Here is a 23,890-nt window from a genome sequence, read left to right as displayed (position 1 = left end):
TTGCATAAGTTTGTCTCTCTTACTCGAACCATATGCGTTGCGATTCGAAACCTAAAATTATATGACTTTAGCGGTTTTTTTGCATAAAAAATACTAAAAATACTTTTTAAAATGGCGCTTTATATCATCAAATTATAAACTATTAAGCCCTTTTTTGTACCTATTAAATAATAGTAATATAAATAAATGCAGTTCTTTGAATTTCAAATTAAATGTTTGCCTAGGTGTTTTCGTAAAAATAACGAGTTATAAACGCAACTCCATTGATTTTTAATTCGTTCTTGCGAACAGGCCATAGCCCGGGCCTTCACAATGCCTCGTCTTTAGTATTTTCATTTTCGGTATTTATTTTCAGTATTTTGTTTTACAAAAAAGTCCAATAAAGTATTCTAATCTCTTCTTTCATCAATAAAATTTTCCTTTTCTGTATGTTTTTTGGAAAGTGAATCGTGTTATTAACAACACGATTCACTTTCCTCTAAGGAAGTAGAAACTTTTTTCGAATCGCTCAATTTGACACATATGCTATCCAGTTTAGGTTGAAATATTACCTCAGGGTACGATTGAATGAACGAACTAAATCAGTTTGCGATTCAATTGACATCATTTTTGATGTTCAATGGCCATTATTGCGATTTAATCGGTTGATTTGACGTCAACCTAAAATATATGGCTCTAATCACGTCGTGGTACGAAATAGCAAAGCAGTTCATTTTAGGTTGTCAATTGAATCGATAAGAGGTAGAAAAAGAATAAGAGTTCATGGTACGCCCGCAGGTCACGTATTCTGACGCGAGTTTAACATTTTATACCCATCCCAAGAAAAGTGCTCAACGCCGCTAAAAAGTTTTCTCTTCAAAAAACTAATAGCAGATAGTATCTATTAACGATGCAAATATTTTATAATTTCTCTTTGTGTCGTCGCCCTAGAATGATTTCACTGAAGTATATCTTCATTTAAAAGTGTGGCAACGAGTTTCTTGCTATTTCTTCTCATTAGCTCAACCAAAGGGTGACGATCGTAACGACGAAGTAGCAGTAGATTCAATAAGATTTTTTTTTTGACATTCATAAGTGTAATTTCCGTGACGTGACATGAATAAAGTGATTTTGATTCTATTTGATTTGAATAGTATAACCAATTTTGTTTTTGATATAAAATGTAACAAAATATCCGTACACAAGTATTTTAATAGCACCATGTTATGTTGTATGGTAACTTTAATATATTCTTGTATTTCTTTTAGCAATGAAGGCTAATGACTCCGAACAAATATTGAAAATGGCAGTTTATACCGGGCTTGGTTTCGATTGCGCTTCGCCTGGTGAAATTGATAAAGTACTTCAGCTCAACGTTAACCCATTGTAAGATTTTTGTAAAATTTTTTTGACTCTTAAGGGACGAGATGAGTAGGACGTTCAGCTGTTGATACGCCCTGCCCATTCCTGCCATTCCGAAGTGGTAGTAGTACCTAGTATATTCGAAATGACATCAAATAGAATTCTAAGGGAATCAATTTTTAGAAAAAAAATGCCTTTTATGCCTTTTCATTACAATGCAGTCTGCTTGAGACATAAGATGTTAAGTCTCATTTGCCCAGTAATTTCACTAGCTACGGCGACCTTTAGACCGAAACACAAAAATGCTTACACATTACTGATTCACGGCAGAAAAAGGCGCCGTTATGGTAACCATAATCTAGCCAGAACCCTGTGCAACAAGCAAGCATCTTCCAACTGGTAAATGCCCTACGTGGCGTAGATGCGACCTTCTTTCGACATCCTTGGGCCTGGGACTTCCCTATTCCTTTTGATGCCCAATCATTCAAGGCACAGGCATTCGTAAGGCAATTGGGACCTATATGTTTTAATATAGCTGCATAGTAACAGTTCCTGAATAAAATTTATATTAAAACATAACGTGTGTCCAAACAATGATAATAATGAGTATACCTTATTCGAGCAGACTTTGGTTTTTAATTATGAAATAGCAATATATATTGTTTTCTTATGTGTTTTTTTATATGAAATAACGGGACGCGTCTCGTCACGTCAGGACGTTCAGCTGATGGTAACGCCATGCCCATTACAATGCAGTGCCGCTCAGTATTCGTGAAAAGCCCAAATATTCTGAGCGGCACTACAATTGCGCTCGTCGCCTTGATACATAAGATGTTAATTCTCATTTGCCCAGTAATTTCACTAGCTACGTCGCCCTTCAGACCGAAACACAGTAAAGTTTACACATTAGTGCTTCACGGCAGAAATAGCCGCCGTTTTGGTACCCATAATCTAGCTGGCATCCTGTGCAGAGGATCCTCCCACTGGTCCACTAGGTGTGCGTGGGTGATCGTCTGTATATCACTAAGCGACCACCACGTTACGTAAAAATTTAAGCAGTGTCCATCTTTTCTTGTAAATGGTGTTGGCTTGTAATAGGTGTTGTGTCAGTATTAATATACATGGCAAGGCACGATTCGTCATGCTCGCATAACTTGCTCATGGCGGCATGGTAAGGGTGGCAATGAGTTCTTGCTAGGCTAAATGTCTTCTCATTAGCTCAAGTTAGCAAAATTTATAATCACATCCCAAACGAAATTAAAAATAAAGAGAAGCCTTCTCTATTTAAAAGACGTCTTAAAACTTTTTTAGTTTCAAAATGCTTCTACGATTTACCCGAATTTGTTAATCACACTATGTGTGAGAATTAATTATAATATAGAAATAAATAGTTATACTAATAGTAATAGTGGCATTGAATGTATTTTTAATATTATAAGAATGTATAAAATGTATACAACTTATTTATTTTATGTATAACATTGCTGTGCCCATGTAATGTACCACCCTATTGTAAAATGTGACTTGCAATAAAATATTTTGTTTTGATTTGATTTGAATTCTCGGGTTCGTCCAAGCGCTCTTACTAACTGAGCCAACCGTTCGAGTGACGCCTGGTTCGTAAATCTAAGCATGTCTTTTTCAACTCTCAGGTTGTGGCTCCATCTCAGGATCTAGTTTACAGTTGATAATCTGCTCAACCCCAATTAGTTTAAATTAGGAAATTGGCTCGAGTTTTTTACTTTCAAATCTAAGCAATTTGTTATTTTTAAATTGATAGCCCTTTCTTCTGGGATTATACACATTAAATTTGTAAACAAAATTTATGAACGATCCGGGACCCGAACCCATTAAATGGTAAAATATACTATATATCAAATAACAGATAACTCTGCTAGGCAAATTACACATTGGTAAAATACAATGATAAATTTAACCTTACTTTCGTGTGAAGGAAAAAAATAAGCGTCATTTTTGAACAGTTTGCATTGGTCGTTACACTCTTGGCTCCCTTATCACCTAATTACGCCTCAACTATAATGACAAGTTGACCTTTATTTGTATTTGCATATTGTATCATATGTTTTTTTAACTTTTAGAAGTATTATATTTGCTGTTCCAACGAAACCCACACACTGGATGACGTATGCGAGAGACGTTGGTGTGAGACACACTACCTTTGATACCTCGTACGAGTTGAAGAAGATAAAGCAATATTGGTGTGATGCGCAGTGAGTTTGTTCAATCGATATATTCTTACTAATTTAACTTTAGAATTGTTATAAATGGTCGGCCATCTAGTGTTTTATATTTGAAGTACCCATTGCTTTGACTTTGAAAGGCAGAATGACATGCATTTTTTGACAGGAAGTTGGTTTTATGCTTAACATTAGCAAAATGGGACTCCATATGCTCGAATAAAATTGTGATATATAAAAAACTTACTTTACTTTTTCAAGTGGGTAGTTTTTTACTTGCAATAGGTGATATTTGTATATAAAATATTTGAATTTGAATTTGCGCACTGTTTTTGAAAATCAAATAATCAGACGAAATGCTCATGTTAATTGGCCAACTCGGAGCTGTGATTATTTTCTGTGGGGAACTTTTAACAATAATTGTTGCACAAACGATCCAGAGACAACTGAAGAATTGAAACGTGTAATCGAAGTTTCCATTGAAGAGATTCAAGCCGAAACAATCGAAAATGTACTAAAAAAATTGGTTGATCGGATGAGGTACTGCATAGCCAGTTGTGGTGATCATATGTATGATATTGTGTTCCATTCTTAAATTACAAAGTTAAACCCTTCCAATAATAATCCAATAGGAATTTAAAAAAATGCTCAGTTTTTTTTATAGCCGATTCAAACTTAAAACACTAGATGGCGCACCCTTTATTGTGTTGCTTATAGCCAAACCCAAACATTGGCTTATCAGTCCTTAGATCACCGGTTAGGGGCTATCAGTGCGGTTCTTTTAACAAAGTCAAAATCTCGAAGAGCGAGTTTTACACGCTGTCTATTGATTAAAGTGTAATCAATGATTAATATCGATTAATGTGTAAGTGCTATCTCTTAAATTAACTCACCACATACATTTGATGTACCACAAACTTTGTAAACACAGATTTACTTGTATTGTTTCTATTTAATGATAAACTCAGGAGTTTAGCGATCTTGCGAAAACGAAAAAAAATCCGATCCGACTACAGCTAATCAAACAGTCACCGAATAGTTTAACACTTTCTATGCCTCTTTTTTTTTAGGTTTTCAATTAGTCTATAGGGTTTTTTTGGAACGAAGCTTATTATGCGGTTTACAGTAGACTTGAACTGACAGAAAGCTCTATTCCTACTGACGTACATTATCTAATACATAATATTTACTTATTTCTAAATTCGATAGAATATGTAGAGAGTTAGTTGTAGATCTATTTGATTTAGTAGTTTTTAAATAAGTTAACTTAGATCTTTAAGAATTTATTACACAAATTAATTAAAAAAATACTTTATTTTAAAAATAAAATTTGTGCAGATTACAAAGAGATAGAAAGAGACAAGGTGTTTCTTGGTGGGAGTCACTGCAAATCTTTTTTTATCAATTTGTTTTGAATATTTTCAAATATATGAATTGGTTTTAATGTTTCTTTTATAATGAGTTTCTGATAATGTTTCTAAACTTAATACTGTTTAAGGTTGTTAATCAGAATAAAAGTCGAGGGAGACAGCATTTACAAACTCGGTGACAAATTTGGATGTGATTTTGAAACTGAAGCGATTCATCTTCTTGATGAGGCTGCAGCTCTTAATTTAAAGGTTGGAAATTATTATCATTTTTCTGATTACGTGACGATTGCAAATGACTTAAAGATGAATGAAACAAATTATCACTACATTATACTGGATTTTTTTTTAAATAAGGGACGATACGAGCAGGACGTTCAGCTGATGGTTATAGATACGCCATACCCATAACAATGCAGTGCCGCTCAGGATTCTTGAAAAACCCCAAAATTTTGAGCGGCACTACAATTGCGCTCGTCACCTTGAGACATAAGATGTTAAGCCTCGTTTACCCAGTAATTTCACTAGCTACGACGCCCATTAGACCGAAAGACAATGAGTAATATTTTCACATCACTGCAATACGGCAGAAATAGGCGCCGTTGTGGTACTGTGGGTACCAGCTAGCTGGCATCCAGTGCAAAGCAGCCTCCCACTGGTAAGTGGTGTATAACCAGCTACTATGCTTGGCGTTCGTGGACTATGAGAAAGCCTTTGATTCAATTGAGATTTGGGCGGTGCTTCAGTCTTCAGAGACTGAAACACCTTGATTAATCGATATATCAAAGCGTTGAAGTATTTGTATGGAAACGCCATCATGTCAGTCCGTCTTCAGGATCAGTTCTCGAAGCCTATCCGACTGCAGCTAGGAGTCAGACAAGGCGATGGCATATCACCGAAGCTGTTCACCGCTACATCGGAAGATGTCTTTAAGCTTCTGGACTAGAATGGGCTGGGCATTAAAATCAGCGATGAATTCATCACTCACCTTCGATTCGCAGACGATATCGTCTATATATATGATATAGATATGGCAGAGACATATGCTCGATGGCCTCAATACAGCTTCCCAAGGAATAGGTCTCTTAATAAACATGGACAAGACGAAGATCGTGTCTAATACCCATGTCGCATCTAATCCCGTAACTGTTGGGAACTGTACTCTCAAAACTCTACTCTACTTTGGACAAATAATCCAGTTGAGCAGGTCCGATTTCGGAAAAGTGGTCACTCGTCGAATCCGACTTGGATGGGCAACGTTCTGGAAGCTCAATAAAATCTTCTCGTCCAAAATACCACAGTATCTAAAGACGAAGGTTTTTAACCAGTGTGTGTTGGCAGTACATACGGAACGCAGACGTGGCCGCTAACTCGCTGACTAGTGTGTTTTATCTTTACTAGAAATAAAAAATACGTAGTTATTATCGAGAGAAGTAAACAGTTCAAATTTACTTAACCAAAGGTGACGATATGTGATAAAAATATTATAAAACGATATATTATAATACATGTTAATATTGAATGACAAAAATATCAACAAACATCCGGATAACAGAGAGAATGGCTTTGCTAAAATACGTTTGTTGTATGTAAACATTGATAATGGAATACATATGTTTGTTGCAAATATGTTTAGCATTACTGGTGTTCTAGATACATCAATATATACAAGGCATTGTGCTATACTACTTACATTGATGAATCCAATAAAATGTCTTTCTCTTAATAATCTATATTTTTAGTCTCCTATCTGTCTTTGAATCATATTTTTTAGAAGTAGAAATTAAGTTGAAATTAATATTAAATATGTACTGGTCGTTAGAAGCTTTTACACCATCTCAATCAATGGTACATAATATAACTTTAACACCACGGAAACCTAGAAGGTGACGTTCATTGAAATAGGTAACTAGCCCAGTGAAACTCTCTAAGAAAATAGCGATTCACTCGATTGTATGAAACGTGCAGTAATTGATAGATTGATACATGACTTCTGCCTCTCAGTAGCATGCCTTGTATTTTCCCTGTTACCAGAAGCTTGGCTAGGTTTCTTGATGTAGGTACTCATCAATTGTAAATAGTTTATCAGTAAAAACAATATTTTAGTACTTTTCTCCCATGTGCATTGTCGACCGCTCTGTACTGTAGGGATTGATGCAAGGCTTGTCTTGTACATAGACGTAAAGCACCAAGCGTCAGCACAATCTATTGAAAATTGTTTTGTTTTATCATTATAATTAATCCCCAGACTCACAGGAACCCTATCATCAAAGGACATGTGTCATTAAGTATGACTACAAATGGAGATGCTGGCTTTGAAATACTTGAGCATGAACACTTGATTTGATTTGTTCGAACATTATGAAACGGATGCAGGAATTTTTATGTTCAGTGTGATGAGTTAATTGAGAAAGCAATTTTAAGTTTAGAAAAAAGATATTCAAGTATAATATTGTAATTTTAACAGGCGACAATATCGAAAAGTAAAATTAGAAAGTAAAATTAAATTATATAAAGTTATAGGCAACATAACAATACTTACTTTTTTTAACGTCCTACGTATAATATCTATTATGTATGCAAATGCTTGATTTGCTGTTGAAATTATCAATGTAGCTATATGTTTTCCAATAAAATTTGAGGAGATAATTTAAATCCCACACTTTTCAGTGCAATTAAAGAGTGGAGATGAATTCTTGCCACTTCTGCTCATTAAGGAGTGGTAGTAAATGGTACAATATATTATAACTTTTGACATTCATAAATGTCTTTTGCTTGACCAAAATGAATTAAGTGATTTGTTTTGATTGAGCACAAATATTCGAAAACTCCTTCGTATTATAATAATTATACAATCCCTATTAATGTTATAAATGTGAATGTAAGTTTGTTTGTTACGCTTTCACGCCTAAGCCACTGAAACGATTTTGATGAACCTTAGTACAGAGACAAACTAGAACTTGGAAAAGGACAAAGGGTACCGTGATAAAGAGGTTTGGAGGAGTTGAAATAAAGGTGAAAGTTTGTATAGAAGTTCGTCATTATCACTTATGACACCACGAAACTTTGTATTTTGGCACTTGATAAGAAAAAAATTAGTAAGAAAAATAAACGTAGTTTATTAAAAATGTATTAACCACAGCAGTTTTTATGTGCTTTATTTGCAATGTAAAAAAATATAAAATGCTAACAAAATCGGACGAAGTCGCGGATTAAAGCTAGTATTAGATAAATGTTCCTTTAACTTTGATATGCTGTAATTGGATATGTAGTTTTTTTTTCAGAGTTTTCAAGTTTGAAAAGAGTTCTGGATGGCAGAAGACTCCTTACGAAACGACATTTCTCCCCAAAACCAGGGTTGTTCACAGAACACCAACTATATATCCAACAATGCGAATAGGTCTGCGATTAATCTGATTTCAATTTGCTTTCAGGTTGTAGGTGTGGCTTTTCACGTGGGTAGTGGTTGTTCTTCCGCTGACAGCCATATCATAGGGCTTCAGAGAGCGAAAGCCTTGTTCGACCACGAAGAAAAAGCGGGGAGGAAAATGAATATTGTTGATATTGGGGGTGGCTTCTTGAGTGACAGAAGAGATAGAATTGATCAGGTAAGGCAGGAATAAAAAAAAATACGTAAAAATCGATTTGATTATTTAAATTCAAGTAAATGAAATCTTAAATAAAATTTCATAATTTGAATTGCTTCCATTTGCGAATTCTACCTAAGTTCTTATTTAAGTTTTCTTTCAATAAAATCATCAGGTATCTACACTCGTAAACGACGCATTAAAGAAGCTATTTCCTGATCCAAATATTCAAATTATCGCTGAGCCAGGCCGCTATATATGTGAATCCTCCATGGATCTCTACAGCAGCATCAGTAATGTTCGAAGGGTATAAAATTTGTTGTTTTTTATCTTAAATTATTTTGAAAAGAGTTTTATTTAAAAAAATGTATATATATAGTAAGGATTCCATACACTACAACCAAACTCCAGAAGTGATCTTACAAACGAAAAATAAAGTATTAATAGTTTTCGAGGTTTTTTAAATGGTTTACAGATTGGAAATGTAAAGAACAGTAAAATGTAAAGTACAGAATGGAAAGCTCTCTGCACAATAATTGTATCTATATGATTATTAAAAGTGAGTTTATGATCCATCAGTATGCCTAAGTCTCTTACCGTATTTACGCGTTTTAAATTGTAATCATCCAACCTATAGTCGAATGCAAATTTTCTTCTATTGTTGCGAGTGTATGAGATAACGGAGCATTTATCTATATAGATAAATAGTTGGTTTTTTGTACAATAACTGACAACGACTCGATATCCAACTGTATTTTTTACAGTCATCTATGGTTTCAATAAAATGAAAAATTTTTGTGTCATCGGCATATTGCAAAAACGTTGAATTTTTGAAGGTTGATCCTATATCGTTAATATAAAATGAGAATAATAATGGTCCCAAGTGGGATCCCTGTGGGATTCCCGAGGGAATTACCAGAAATCCAGAGCAGCAACCTTTGACACAAACAGCTTGACTACGATTCCGGATGTAGGAGTCTATCCATCGTAGGAGACTTCCGTGAACACCAATCTCTGAAAGTTTCGTAATAAGGAGATAATGATTTATCCGGTCAAAGGCTTTTGAGAAGTCGGTGTAAATAACGTCCACCTGAAGATCTTTATCCATATGGTGGAGTAAATAGTTAGTAAAAGTAAGCATGTTAGTATTTACACTTCTTGCGTTCCTAAAACCATGCTGGCTATCTGAGATATGGTGTTTCATTGATTCATATAACGTTTCAGTAACTATTTTTTCACAATTCTGTATTCTGATATAAAATCATGTTTCGAACTTTTGGGGATTGGTGTAATTAGTGTTTTTTTCCAAACCTGGAAACACCAGTTTCCATTGACACTTGAAATAAATATGTAACGGGCTCTGTTAATTCTTTAGCACACGAAGAAATTAAGAATGGATGAATGCCGTCACCTCCAGCCCCTTTGTGTATATTTACAGTTTTTAATTGTTGCAAAATACAATGAATATATCTTGCCCCAAACTAGGCATAGCCTATGCTATGGGTTGCAAGACAACGATATATTTAATACTATATATATACCTAGACATACATAAATAGAAATAAACATCCATGGCTCGGAAAAAAAGATTCATATTCATCATATAAATGCCTGCACCTACAGGGATTCGAAACCATTGCGATTCCAATAACAGTAGATAGAGTTATTGCTTCGAAGATTTTAAGAAAGTGTCTCCAAATTCACTATAAACAGAAAGTTTACTTAAGAGAAGCCAATATTAAAGTTGTGCATAATGAAAAACAAAAATGTTTTAACTTTTACTTGTTTTCTTTTCCGCACTTGTGATTTTATTTTCCTAATGTACTATCAGCCGGAAGACGTCCACTGCTCGACAAAGGAATCCCCCAAGGATATCCATGACGATCGGTCCTGCGTTGCCCTCATCCAACTTCTTCCGGTGATATTGACCAGATCGTCGGTTCAACTACCAACATTGCGTCTTCTGGTACGTGGTTGCCGTTTGAGGACTTTTCCTAATGCATAGTAGCTCCAAATTCACAAATGTTTGTTTATCAAATCGTCGACCGTAAGAAAATGTATGATATGATTATCTAAAGAATTAATAGTATTAATAGATTAAAATTGTCCAAATCTTAATATATTAATTTCATTGAGAACTTCGTCAACTGCACTACCATCATCTACTAACTATCGAAGCAATAGTTATATCATGCGAGCTATCTCCACCTATAATAAACTAAGCAGTGAAATAATTAATTTGGATATTTTTAATACAACTGTCAAAGCAACGAAACAATGTATCATGAAAACATGTTTTGAATCCTATGATAAAATAAAATGAAATAAAAATAGCCTTTATTTTTCTACTACAACAATATTTTACATCTTACTCTAGTTTGAACAATATACATATATGATTTTTAATTAATTTACCCACTATTACCACCATTTAAGGTACCCACTCTGTTAAGCGCTTCGTCTATCTATTATTGTCCATCCTACAAATATGTCCTGCCCAGTGCCACTTAAGGAGCCTTATTCATTTCTGTGCATCTAATATTTTTGTTTTTCTTCTTATTTTTCCATTACTAATTTTATCAGATAACCTTAACCCAAGAATAATCCTTTCCATTTTTCGCTGACACACAGAAGTTTTCTTTTCGTCCTCTTGCCTTAATGACCACGTCTGGCAACTTGAAAGAGTCTCTTTTTAATATTTATATTTATTGTATTATTTTTCATTATTTATTTTAACCCCCAATTCTTTCTCCAGGCTAAAGTTATCCGTCGATGTGTTTCCTTCAAATGGCACTAGTTGTCCTAAGTAAACGTATTCTTTAACATATTCTATTGTTTCATTTGCTACAATTATGTTTCGGGGTACTCAGTTAGTCAAAACTTTGGTTTTTTTATTATTCAATGACAGTCCAACCTTTTGACTTGCTATTTTGAATCCTATGACTAACCTGTAAATATTAAGTGTGCTTACTATTAGATTATAATATTACATGTTTACTCTTTATAATTTTGCTTCTTACTACTTCTATTGTCTATTAGTGAATATCTGTAATTAGCTCTAAGTATTTACTGTATTTTTATATTGTGCAAATAGCTATTGATATTCCTTGAAATAAATAAATAAATAAAATAACAGGACTACAAATTTTGTTAATTTAGATAAATTTTTGACATTTAATTGTATGCACTCATGCATACAAACCTTTGTCCTGCCATGTCCTCTAAAAAAGAAAACTACTCCCGCATAATTACGTTGAATAAATACATGATGGTGATGCATATAATGAGGATTTTTCCGCTAATGTTATAAAAAGAACTTACTTAATTATCGTATTTGAATGTAATGTGCTTTTACAAATACTTTTTTGATACTTTACTTAAATTTATTACAAACAGCATACTCAAAGTAGAACACAGTGTTAGACATATCAATATATTTGTATTAAACACCCTTTAATATTTTCCCAATATATTCGTTATATGCGTGACTGTAACATTTCAGATAATGAAGGGAGAGCAAAGGGTGAATATGATTTATATGAATGATGGATTTTTTGGCTCTTTGAGATTCATTGATCCATGGCACACTGTGAAGAGATTTGAGGTTAGTTAATATGTAATAACTTTACAGTTAATTGCAAATATCCTTAATTCCTAACAGTGGAACGATGGCTGGTCCATGCGTCAATTCGTGAACGGGTGCTGCTTGTGGTGCCAGGTCGACCTGTTATACTTAATAAAGCATATGTTGGATGCAATTACTAATTATGTAAGAATAAGAATAATATAGTATTCACGACCATCATGTTCACTTAGAATCCAATATAAGAAAATTTCTATTTATACAGTTAATTCTCTATTACTTCTTATGAAATAGTTTATATTATTTAAACACGACTCATATATTGGATTCAGCACCTTACAAACTAATTTATTATGTATATTACAGCCATTTTAAAGTACTCTATTTGATTGAAAAGAGCGGCCGTTGAGTTTCTTGTGTTCTTCTCACGAGCTCAACTTTTTACTTACATATGGTAAATTCATTAATTTATAAGATTATTTAACTTTGACTTTGTGTGCTTCAGGCCACATAAAACTTGCACTAGAATATTGCTTAAATAACGAAAAAGCATATATGACGGAGAAAGAACCTCTGTATTGTTTTTTAAAGGTGTAAACGTCACTACTGTTGTTATCACAATTGTTGACTTGCTGGTGGTCACTCATAATTGGATCATCGAAAGAAAACTGCATCATAGCAGCAGCAATAGCAGTACTTGAAGGTGATCATGAAAGTATTCCACGAGCAGCGTAACGACGTCCCTGTGATGTCCGTACCGTAAGTCAGCTCGAGTACGAATGCCTCAATTGTCGACAGTATGGCCGTATTTATAGGGCTCGGCGCACGTGCATGTGTTTTCAATTCATGTTTTTAACAATAATTTCACATCACAATGTAATCAAATGATGATTTTTTGAACTTATTTTAACTAAGATTGTTTAAATTTTAAATTAATTATTCTCGTTTATATAATAGGTGTGTTTTAGTATTTGCGCCGATATATACAATATAGGAACAGTACTTTCTTCAGCTTTCATATTATGAGACAAAACCATTGCAATTTTCAAATACTTTCAGACGAAAACTGATTGTAAAGGAAATCTACCAGAGACAACGATAATCTGGGGACCAAGTTGTGACTCAACAGACCGTGTTATGGAAAACTTGGATATCAAGCTCCCGCTGTGTTCACCATTAGATTGGCTCGTTTTTCCGATCCGAGGCGCCTACAGCTTCGGATTGGCGTCTGATTTCTCGTGCTTACAGAAATCTTTGATAAGATCAGTCATCTCCAGTGACTTATGGTAAGTATGTTTGCTTGAGACGATCTTGGCTTTGAATGGCCTTAATGCACTTGACATGGACATCTAATGAAAGAGTTTGTGTGTTGCAAAGACGTATAGTCCATGCCAGGAAAGAATGTACAATATTTACTGCGTTTTCAGTCTGTTAAATGATTTTACAAGTTCTCTGAAAATTTAAGGTATTTATTGTCAATGACACTTAGATTGAGGACTGGTCTCCGCTGCTTTCCAAATAGATACCGCACTACCTACGAACAATAGCTTTTTTATTACGGCAACTATTTGATGTTTGCGTGCGTGGCATCTTGACACTCAATAGCATATTTCATATATTGTAACATACGCTTCGTGTTATTTTATATTGAAATTAATAAAATGCAAAATACTTACTGATGATGTGTGATCCCAGTGTCTTTCTTATTTCTTGTAGTATTATTTTTATAAAGTTTTTCTACGCAACCCGGCATTTTGGTTTCAATTATAAGCAAAGTTTAACAGAACATGGGGCTAGTCAACAAGTCACACATTGTCCGAGACTGGCTCGAGTACGCCCGTTTGGGCGTAATATTAGTTGCTGCACTTTGCGACTACGCCTGCGGTATCTAGTTCGACCGCAGCGGAGACCAATCCTTTATCTAAGTGTTAGCTCAGGTAATTACGTTATAACTTAATGCAAAAGGACCCTTAAATAGGGACTAAATAAATTGACCGACATTGTATTACATGGATCTCACAACTTTTTACGATAGAATAAATGAGATGCGAGACTTGGTTTTTTGACAAGCTATGTTTTTGGTGGCATTTACATATCATTAAATTATTCAACCCTTAAGTTGTGGTGCTGGCAGCTATTTCGGTCAACGGATCAGCCTAGCTATCCAACGTGGAAATGCTCCCAGTATTCTTGGTACGCTTCCACGTAATATTAGTTTTAATTTTATGTAGACATAAAATAGTGGAAATATAGTTATAAGATTTGTTTTGTGTCAAATATATTTGATTATTTTACAAATTACACATATTGAAATTCATTTAATACTCATCTATTGGTTGTGGTTCATAAACATACGAATTACAAGAGGCTTATAGTAGGTCAAGTATTACACGAATAGCCTTCTTGACCAATTAACGTCAGGGCGCATGATTAACTAAAGTGTATCGAACTTCAATTATTTTTGTTAATAATTCCTTTTCTTTGTTTACAGGAACAAGATAAAAGGCCACGCAGTATACAAATCCAATGAATTCGTTGAAAATCCTGTGTTGTCCGAGCCTCTTCCATCGACGTGTCCACCTCTGTATCACGTTGATTGGCATTTCAATAATAATACATTAAAAAGTTAATGATAAATTTCTATTGTTTTTCTGTTTTATCAATACATAATATAATATCATGTATATCGGTCTCCGTATACAGGCTGTCCCAAATTTCAACGTCAAGCTAAAAATAAGAGGACAGGCTAGATCGTAAACATCATCAGAAAAATCAGAAAAAAAAAATCCATCTATAGGAACTAAACAAAAAAAGCAGATTTTCTCCATTTTGTTACCATTTTTTGGTTTTTGTGGTTTAAGTATTTTATTTCAGCCAATTTCAAACGTGTCACCATAAACTTAAATAACATCTGTAATCACAAACAATTGCCCCGATACATTAATAATTGATAAATTTAAAAAATCTGCTTTTTTTGTTTTTAAGGAACATGGGATGGATATTTATTTTTATTTTTCTGATGATGATTATTTACCATCTAGCCTATCATTCTGTTTCGGCTTGACGTTGAATTTTGCGACAATATGTAGGTAAGGTACTAAACTTCCATCATTCACCTGAAACGTCGGTGGCGCGATAGGTTGAGTGGTTGACTTCACCACGGAGCCACCAATGGGAGGCTCCTTTGCACAGGATGCCGGCAAGATTATGGGTACCACAACGGCACCTATATCTGCCGTGAAGCTGTAATGTGTAAACATTACTGTGTGTCGGTGAGAAGGGCGCCGTAGCTAGTCAAATTATTGGGCAAATGAGACTTAACATCATGTCTCAAGGTGACGTGCGCAATTGTATTGCCGACAGAATTTTTGGATTTTTCAATAAATTTTTCCATTTTCAACGGCACTGCATTGTAATGTGCATGGCCTATCAATTACCTTTATGGTTATTATATAAAAAAAGATGAAAAGGAAAAGATATCGAGAACAGACTTTGCATAATAACAACATAATATATCTGATTTAAAAATATAAATATAAACTGGGCTCCTAAGCAGAGTTGGATGAACGAGAAAATAAATAACCTTATGGAGGAAAGGAGACTCTACAAAAACTCTGATGAAACCAAGTACATGGAGATTGATAAGAAAATTCGGCGCGAAGTCCGCTATGCGCGCGATGCTTGGTATCGAGGGAAGTACGAGATTGTGGAGGATCTTTATGATAAGCATGATGCATTTAATCTACATTGGGAAATAAAATCTATTATTGGCTATAAAAAGACTACACACCAACTCATAGACGAACACAATATCCCAATTTTGGATGTAACAAAGAAAATATTCCTATGGGAACAATACATCTCGTCAATGTTCGCTGATGATTCACGAAGTTTAGCTGTAACCTGTGATTTGAGTGATGGTTATTCTATCCTAAAAGACGAATTTACAAAGGCTTTAAGAAAAGCTAAAACTGGAAAATCAGCGGGTCCAGATGATGTTCACATAGAGATACTTAAACTTATTAACGACGAAAATATTGATGTCCTCGTAGATTTTTTGAACGCCGTTTATGACTCTGGCCACTTACCCAACACTGGTTAATGTTATCTTTCATTACGCTCCCTAAGAAAGCCAATCCGAAAAAGTGCGAACAATTTCGAACAATAAGCCTTATGAAGTATTAAAACTATTTCTAAATATCGTTCACAAACGCATAAGAACTAAATGTGACGAACAACTCGCAGTTAACCAGTTCGGCTTTAGATCAGGAGTCAGCACAAGAGAGGCTCTATTTGCAGTACAGGTTTTGGTGCAAAAATGCTTAGATATGCAGCAGGATGTTTTTCTTTGCTTCATCGATTACGACAAAGCTTTCGATAGAGTTTTGCATGACCGCCTAATTGCAATATTACAAAATATCGGGTTGGATGGCAAAAATATACGAATCATCCGGAATCTGTACTGGAATCAACGAGCTACTGTTCGGGTTAATAATGATGAGACCGCAGAAGTTGATATTAAAAGGGGTGTCAGACAAGGCTGTATTTTATCACCTACGCTTTTTAATTTGTACTCGGAAACAATAATAGCAGAAGCAGTCGAGGCCTTAGATTGTGGAGTCAAAATAGATGGCCAGAACATAAATAATATTAGATATGCTGATGATACAGTCCTCATAGCACCCGAGTAAATGAGTGCAGTGAAAGAGCTGGTCTTAGGGTGAACACCTCAAAGACGAAACTCATGGTCATATCTAAGAAAGAAATTGATGACTTTGACATTACAGTAGCATGCCAAAAACTAGAAAGAGTGCGCAAATACAAATATCTAGGTACGTGGTTAAATGACAACTGGAATAGCGACCAAGAAATTAAGACCAGAATTGAAGTGGCTCGAAGCACCTTTAGTAAAATGAAAAAAGTACTGTGCAACCGTGGCCTTAAGATTTCCTTGCGCGCTCGTTTACTGCACTGTTACATCTGGCCCATACTTCTTTACGGATGTGAGGCGTGGACTATAAAAGAAGACCTCAGAAAACGTATAGAAGCTTTTGAAATGTGGGCATATAGACGTATGTTGGCCATAAGTTGGACCCACAAGGTCACAAATGTGGAAATTCTGCGCCGCGTCAATCAAAAACGCGAACTCATGCAAACTATCAAGATGAGGATAGTCGCATATTTGGGGCACGTGCTTAGGCACGAGAGGTACAAACTCTTACAACTCATCATGATGGGAAAAGTTGCCGGAAGAAGAGGTCGCAGAAAAAAGTCTTGGCTACGCAACATCCGAGAGTGGACTGCATCGCGAGTGCGGCAAAACTATTTCGCCTCGCGAAGGACAAACAATTGAAACTACAAAGCTGACCGCCAACCTTCGCTAGTCGGAGAGGCACGCGAAGAAGAAGAAGAAAAAAATATCGCAATTTAGAAACATTTGCACCGAGCAGAAGAGATCACGTTTCACCTGGGGAAAATAAAGATACTTTATCCCTTTAGTCCCGCATTGTAACATTTCCGTGAACTTTATTCTGTACTTACGTAGATACATGTACTTGTACAATATTATCACACGTTTAAGTTTAATCTTATTTGTACCTATTTTTATTTCGTCAAAGGTTAAGAGATTTGTTCTTGCGTGTAGTGTGACTTATAGGATTCCATTTACACTCAATGTCAAACGCAAGATTTTTATACATATTATGCTTAGATAAAGGATTGGTCTCTACTGCGCTCCAAATAGATACAGCAGGCGTAGTCGCAAAGTGCGGCAACTAATATTGCGCTCGTCACCTTGAGAGAATATGTTGTCTCATTGCAGTCTCATGCCCAGTAATTTCACTAGCTACGGCACCCTTCACACCGAAACACAGTAATGTTTACACATTACTGCTTCACAGCAGAAATAGGTGCCGTTTTGGTACCCATAATCTAGCCGGCATCCTGTGCAAAGGAGCCTCCCATTGGTGGCTCCGTGGTGAAAGTCAACCACTCAACCTATCGCGCCACCGACGTTTCAGGCGGATGATGGAAGGTACTATACATAATGTCACAAAATTCAATGTCAAGCCTAAACAGAATGATAGGCTAGATGGTAAATAATCATCATCAGAAAAAAAAAATATCATGATGTTATTTAAGTTTATGGTGACACGTTTGAAATTGGCTGAAATAAAATACATAAACAACAAAAACCAAAAAATGTTAACAAAATGGAGAAAATTTTTTTTTTGTTTAGTTCCCATAATTTCTAAAGATGGGGATGGATATTTTTTTTCTGATTTTTCTGATGATGTTTACGATCTAGCCTGTCCTCTTGTTTTTAGCTGGACGTTGATGTTTGGGACAGCCTGTATACGGTAGAGAGATATACATGATATTCTATTGTGTATTGATAAAAAACAAAACCAAAATAAATTTATCATTAACTTTTTAATGTATTATTATTGAAATGCCATTCAGCGTGATTTAGAGGTGGACACGTCGATGGAAAAGGCTCGGACAACACAGGATTTTCAACGAATTCATTGGATTTGTATACTGCGTGGCCTTTAATCTTGTTCCTGTAAAAAAAGAAAAGGAATTATTAAAAAATTATTGAAGTTCGATACACTTTAGTTAATCATGCGCCCTGACGTTAATTGGTCAAGAAGGCTATTCGTGTAATAATTCACCTACTATAAGCCTCTCGTTATTCGTATGTTTACTGAACCACAACCAATGAATGAGTATTAAATGAATTTCAATATGTGTAATTTGTAAAATAATCAAATATATTGGACACAAAACAAATCTTATAACTATATTTACAATACTATGACCACATAAAATTAAAACTAACATTACGTGGAAGCGTACCAAGAATTCGCGTTGGATAGCTAGGCTGATCCGCTGACCGAAATAGCTGCCAGCGCTTGGGTTTCCAGTAGCTTTGTTAACAATATTTTAATAATTAATAATAACATAAAACTTTGTTTTTTACAGATTTACTGCAGATTATTCGTCTCAAATCAACGCACTATCTTTGAGAGTGCATTGTTTACCTCGTCATCAATATCTGCACGTCGCTTAACTTTAAACATAAGTGAAGTATCATCAGCAAACAATACAATCTCATGGCTATCATCTACCACAAACGGTAGATCGTTAATATATATAAGAAATAAGAAAGGTTTGAGAATAGAACCCTGTGGTACACCTATTCCCACAGGCTTACCCGAAGACCGTTTGCCATTTACATCGACTATCTGAACTCTTTCGTTTAAATATGATTTTAACAGATTTAGGGCTCTATTTTTCACTCCATAATGCTTTAGTTTTAGGAGTAAAGTTTTATGGTGGACGCAGTCAAATGCTTTGGACAATTTACTAAAAATGCCCAATGCATCCTGTTACTCTTCCCGGGCGTGCTCAATATGAATGTGAGAGAGATGTGCTCAATGAGTCTATTACCCGCATTAATTGTTGATAAGCCCCTAGTGAAACCAAATTGATTTTTGTTCATTAATTTACAAAAATGCATTTGTAGCTGTTGAAGCAAAAGTTTATCAAAAATTTTACTAAAAACAGGCAGCCCTGAAATAGGTCTGAAATTAGCAGGGTCAAAAGAACTGTCCAATTTAAATAAAGATATAACTTTGCTGTATTTCATGAGGTCAGGGAACATACCCTCATCTATGCATTCATTAAATATTATTGCTAATTCAGGTGCTATAATGTCAAGTATGTATTTTTCAATATTAGTCGAATGGCCTCATAGGTCTTTTGTATTCTGTGGTTTAATTAATTTGAAGATTTCTATTATATCGCCACCTGTAACATACTTAAATTTCAAATCAGTGGAACATACTGGTACGTGTTATTTAAGCATATCATGTATGGATGTATATTTGTAAAATAAATAAGAAATAAATTTCTTTCTCCTTGTATAACAAAAATTTAAATATTTGTTATATTTTAAACTGATAACCCTCACATCTGGGATTAATTACACAAATGAAATATGAAAAAAAATATTTTGAAAGATGCGGGACTAGAACCCGCGACCCCTCGCGTTCCGTGCGAGCGCTCTTACAATTGAGCCAACCGTTCCAGTGATGGTCGTTGATAAAATCTTGTATGCTTTGTTCAATTCACAGGTTGTGGCTTTATCTGCAAGATCTACTTTTTGTTTAGATTTGCAAGAGCGACATCTCAAGTCAATGTCCTAATATACATATGTTGGGGTTGATCAGGTTATATTATATGATATATATGATATTTAGTTTTAGTCTCGCAACTCAGTTCGTTTACCGTAAAAAGTTGTAAGATCCATGTAATACAAAGTCGGTCAATTTATTAAGTCCCTACTTAACCCAGTAATGCCTATCGTGTACTCGTATATGGACACATTAATATGGGTGAAAATAAATATGTATTATGGTAATAATTTTACTTTAATTATTTTTACTGTTCACAATATACCGTCAAATGTCAAAGTTTTATTATATGTCACTGTTAGTGTCATTATTATTTGTGTTCGGTGGGTATCTTCGTATATTTACCGCCTTTCTTCATTACGGTGAAAAAATGGATCCGAGAAAAGGGTAAGTCATTATTATTTTCAAATTATCTCTTTAATATTTGTTATTCTTGAGCAAAATTAAAGAGATATTATTTATTTATGTATACAAAAGCATAAATTATTTTTTACATATTATTTAGTAGTTGATATTTAGCACTGAAGTTGCTGTGTCCATATGGACACGCTAAGCGTAGCATTATAACAATAATTAGTGTACTACTTTCAGATTGTTCGAGTTCGACCAGTTTCGGGGCAGATGTACCCTAAATGATGTGCTGGATGTTTTATTTGCAGATGAAGAAGGTAGTGGTGATCTTCCGATACGAGAATCGATCTTCATAGCCCCTCCTGATCCAGCCATTTTGACCGATGAAGTTTTGGGTGACGAAGATAGTGGTGGCTGAGCCGAGAACTTCAATTCTCGTCAGTTAACGACTGAGGTAGAGGTAAGGTTTGATCCAGTCTCGGACAAGATGTGTCGTTGTCTAGCCACATGTTCTGTTAAACTTAGCTAATAATTGAAACTAAAATACCTGTTTGCGTAGTAAAACTTTATAAAAATAATACTACAAGAAATAAGAAAGATACTGGGATCACAATATATCATTAGTAAGTATTTTGTATTTTATTAATTTCAATGCAAAATAACACGAAGAGTATGTTACAAAATTTGAAAGATGCCATTGAGTGTCAAGATGTTACGCACACAAGCATCTAATAGTTGCCGTAATTTATTGAATTAGGCGTTACTTTGCGGAAATCCATAATTATACAAATTATTTAAGTTTTCTTTAGTGTTAATTACGCCAATATTTGTTTTTAAAACACGTGTCGAATTGTTTTAAAAACAAATATTGGCGGAATTAACACTAAAGAAAACTTAAATAATTTGTTAATCACACTATGTGTGAGAATTAATTATAATATAGAAATAAATAGTTATACTAATAATAATAGTGGCATTGAATGTATTTTTAATATTATAAGAATGTATAAAATGTATTAGACTTATTTATTTTATGTATAACATTGCTGTGCCCATCTAATGTACCACCCTATTGTAAAATGTGACTTGCAATAAAATATTTTGATTTGATTTGATTTGAATTCACGGGTTTCGTCCAAGCGCTCTTACTAACGAGCCAACCGTTCGAGTGACGCCTGGTTCGTAAATCTAAGCATGTCTTTTACAACTCTCAGGTTGTGGCTCCATCTTAGGATGTACTTTACAGTTGATAATCTGCTCAACCCCAATTAGTTTAAATTAGGAAATTGACTCGAGTTTTTTACTTTCAAATCTAAGCAATTTGTTATTTTTAAATTGATAGCCCTTTCTTCTGGGATTAATTATAACATTAAATTTGTAAACAAAATTTATGAACGATCCGGGACCCGAACCCATTAAATGGTAAAATATACTATATATCAAATAACAGATAACTCTGCTAGGCAAATTACACATTGGTAAAATACAATGATAAATTTAAGCTTACTTTCGTGTGAAGGAAAAAAATAAGCGTCATTTTTGAACAGTTTGCATTGGTCGCTCACACTCTTGGCTCCCTTATCACCTAATTACGCCTCAACTATAATGACAAGTTGACCTTTATTTGTATTTGCATATTGTATCATATGTTTTTTTAACTTTTAGAAGTATTATATTTGCTGTTCCAACGAAACCCACACACTGGATGACGTATGCGAGAGACGTTGGTGTGAGACACACTACCTTTGATACCTCGTACGAGTTGAAGAAGATAAAGCAATATTGGTGTGATGCGCAGTGAGTTTGTTTAATCGATATATTCTTACTAATTTAACTTTAGAATTGTTATAAATGGTGGGCCATCTAGTGTTTTATATTTGAAGTACCGATTGCTTTGACTTTGAAAGGCAGAATGACATGCATTTTTTGACAGGAAGTTGGTTTTATGCTTAACATTAGCAAAATGGGACTCCATATGCTCGAATAAAATTGTGATATATAAAAAACTTACTTTACTTTTTCAAGTGGGTAGTTTTTTACTTGCAATAGGTGATATTTGTATGTAAAATATTTGAATTTGAATTTGCGCACTGTTTTTGAAAATCGAATAATCAGACGAAATGCTCATGTTAATTGGCCAACTCGGAGCTGTGATTTGAGCCCTTTGGATTATTTTCTGTCGGGAACTTTTAACAATAATTGTTGCACAAACCATCCAGAGACAACTGAAGAATTGAAACGTGTAATCTTAGTTGCCATTGAAGAGATTCAAGCCGAAACAATCGAAAATGTACTAAAAAAATATGTTGATCGGATGGGGTACTGCATAGCCAGTTGTGGTGATCATATGTATGATATTGTGTTCCATTCTTAAATTACAAAGTTAAGCCCTTCAAATAATAATCCAATAGGAATTAAAAAAAATGCTCAGTTTTTTATAGCCGATTCAAACATAAAACACTAGATGGCGTTTATTACCCTTTATTGTGTTGCTTATAGCCAAACCAAAACATTGGCTTATCAGTCCTTAGATCACCGGTTAGGGGCTTTCAGTGCGGTTCTTTTAACAAAGTCAAAATTTGGAAGAGCGAGTTTTACACGCTGTCTATTGATTAAAGTGTAATCAATGATTAATATCGATTAATGTGTTAGTGCTATCTCTTAAATTAACTCACCACATACATTTGATGTAGCACAAACTTTGTAAACACAGATTTACTTGTATTGTTTCTATTTAATGTTAAACTCAGGAGTTTAGCAATCTTGCGAAAACGAAAAAAATCCGATCCCACTACAGCTAATCAAACAGTCACCGAATAGTTTAACACTTTCTATGACATCTTTTTTGAGTTTTTCAATTCGTCTATAAGGTTTTTTTGGAACGAAGCTTATTATGCGGTTTACAGTAGACTTGAACTGACAGAAAGCTCTATTCGTACTGACGTACATTATCGAATACATAATATTTACTTATTTCTTAATTCGATAGAATATGTAGAGAGTTAGTTGTAGATCTATTTGATTTAGTAGTTTTTAAATAAATTAACTTAGATCTTTAAGAATTTATTACACACATTAATTAAAAAAATACTTTATTTTAAAAATAAAATTTGTGCAGATTACAAAGAGATAGAAAGAGACAAGGTGTTTCTTGGTGGGAGTCACTGCAAATCTTTTTTTATCAATTTGTTTTGAATATTTTCAAATATATGAATTGGTTTTAATGTTTCTTTTATAATGAGTTTCTGATAATGTTTCTAAACTT

At 34.4% G+C, this 23,890-nt stretch overlaps 1 protein-coding gene across 17 annotated transcripts in view; it reads left to right on the top strand.

Annotated features, from left to right (window-relative positions):
- Window positions 1-23,890, top strand: part of LOC126970417 (ornithine decarboxylase 2-like) — a 48,574-nt gene that overhangs the window by 1,055 nt on the left and 23,629 nt on the right. For 10 of the 17 annotated variants that reach the window (XM_050816279.1, XM_050816283.1, XM_050816278.1 and 7 more), the window contains exons 2-3: window positions 1,248-1,365; window positions 3,441-3,572. In XM_050816279.1, coding sequence (XP_050672236.1) covers window positions 1,248-1,365; window positions 3,441-3,572 — 250 coding nt within the window. Of the gene's footprint in view, window positions 1-1,247; window positions 1,366-3,440; window positions 3,573-5,037; window positions 5,159-8,340; window positions 8,515-8,668; window positions 8,801-22,290; window positions 22,423-23,890 lie in introns of all 17 variants that reach the window. The other 7 variants (XM_050816285.1, XM_050816288.1, XM_050816277.1 and 4 more) reach the window with 4 other exon arrangements.

Source organism: Leptidea sinapis, chromosome 21 (genome assembly GCF_905404315.1).
Source record: "Leptidea sinapis chromosome 21, ilLepSina1.1, whole genome shotgun sequence".
Classification (NCBI taxonomy): domain Eukaryota; kingdom Metazoa; phylum Arthropoda; class Insecta; order Lepidoptera; family Pieridae; genus Leptidea; species Leptidea sinapis.
This window is presented reverse-complemented; position numbering and strand designations above follow the sequence as displayed.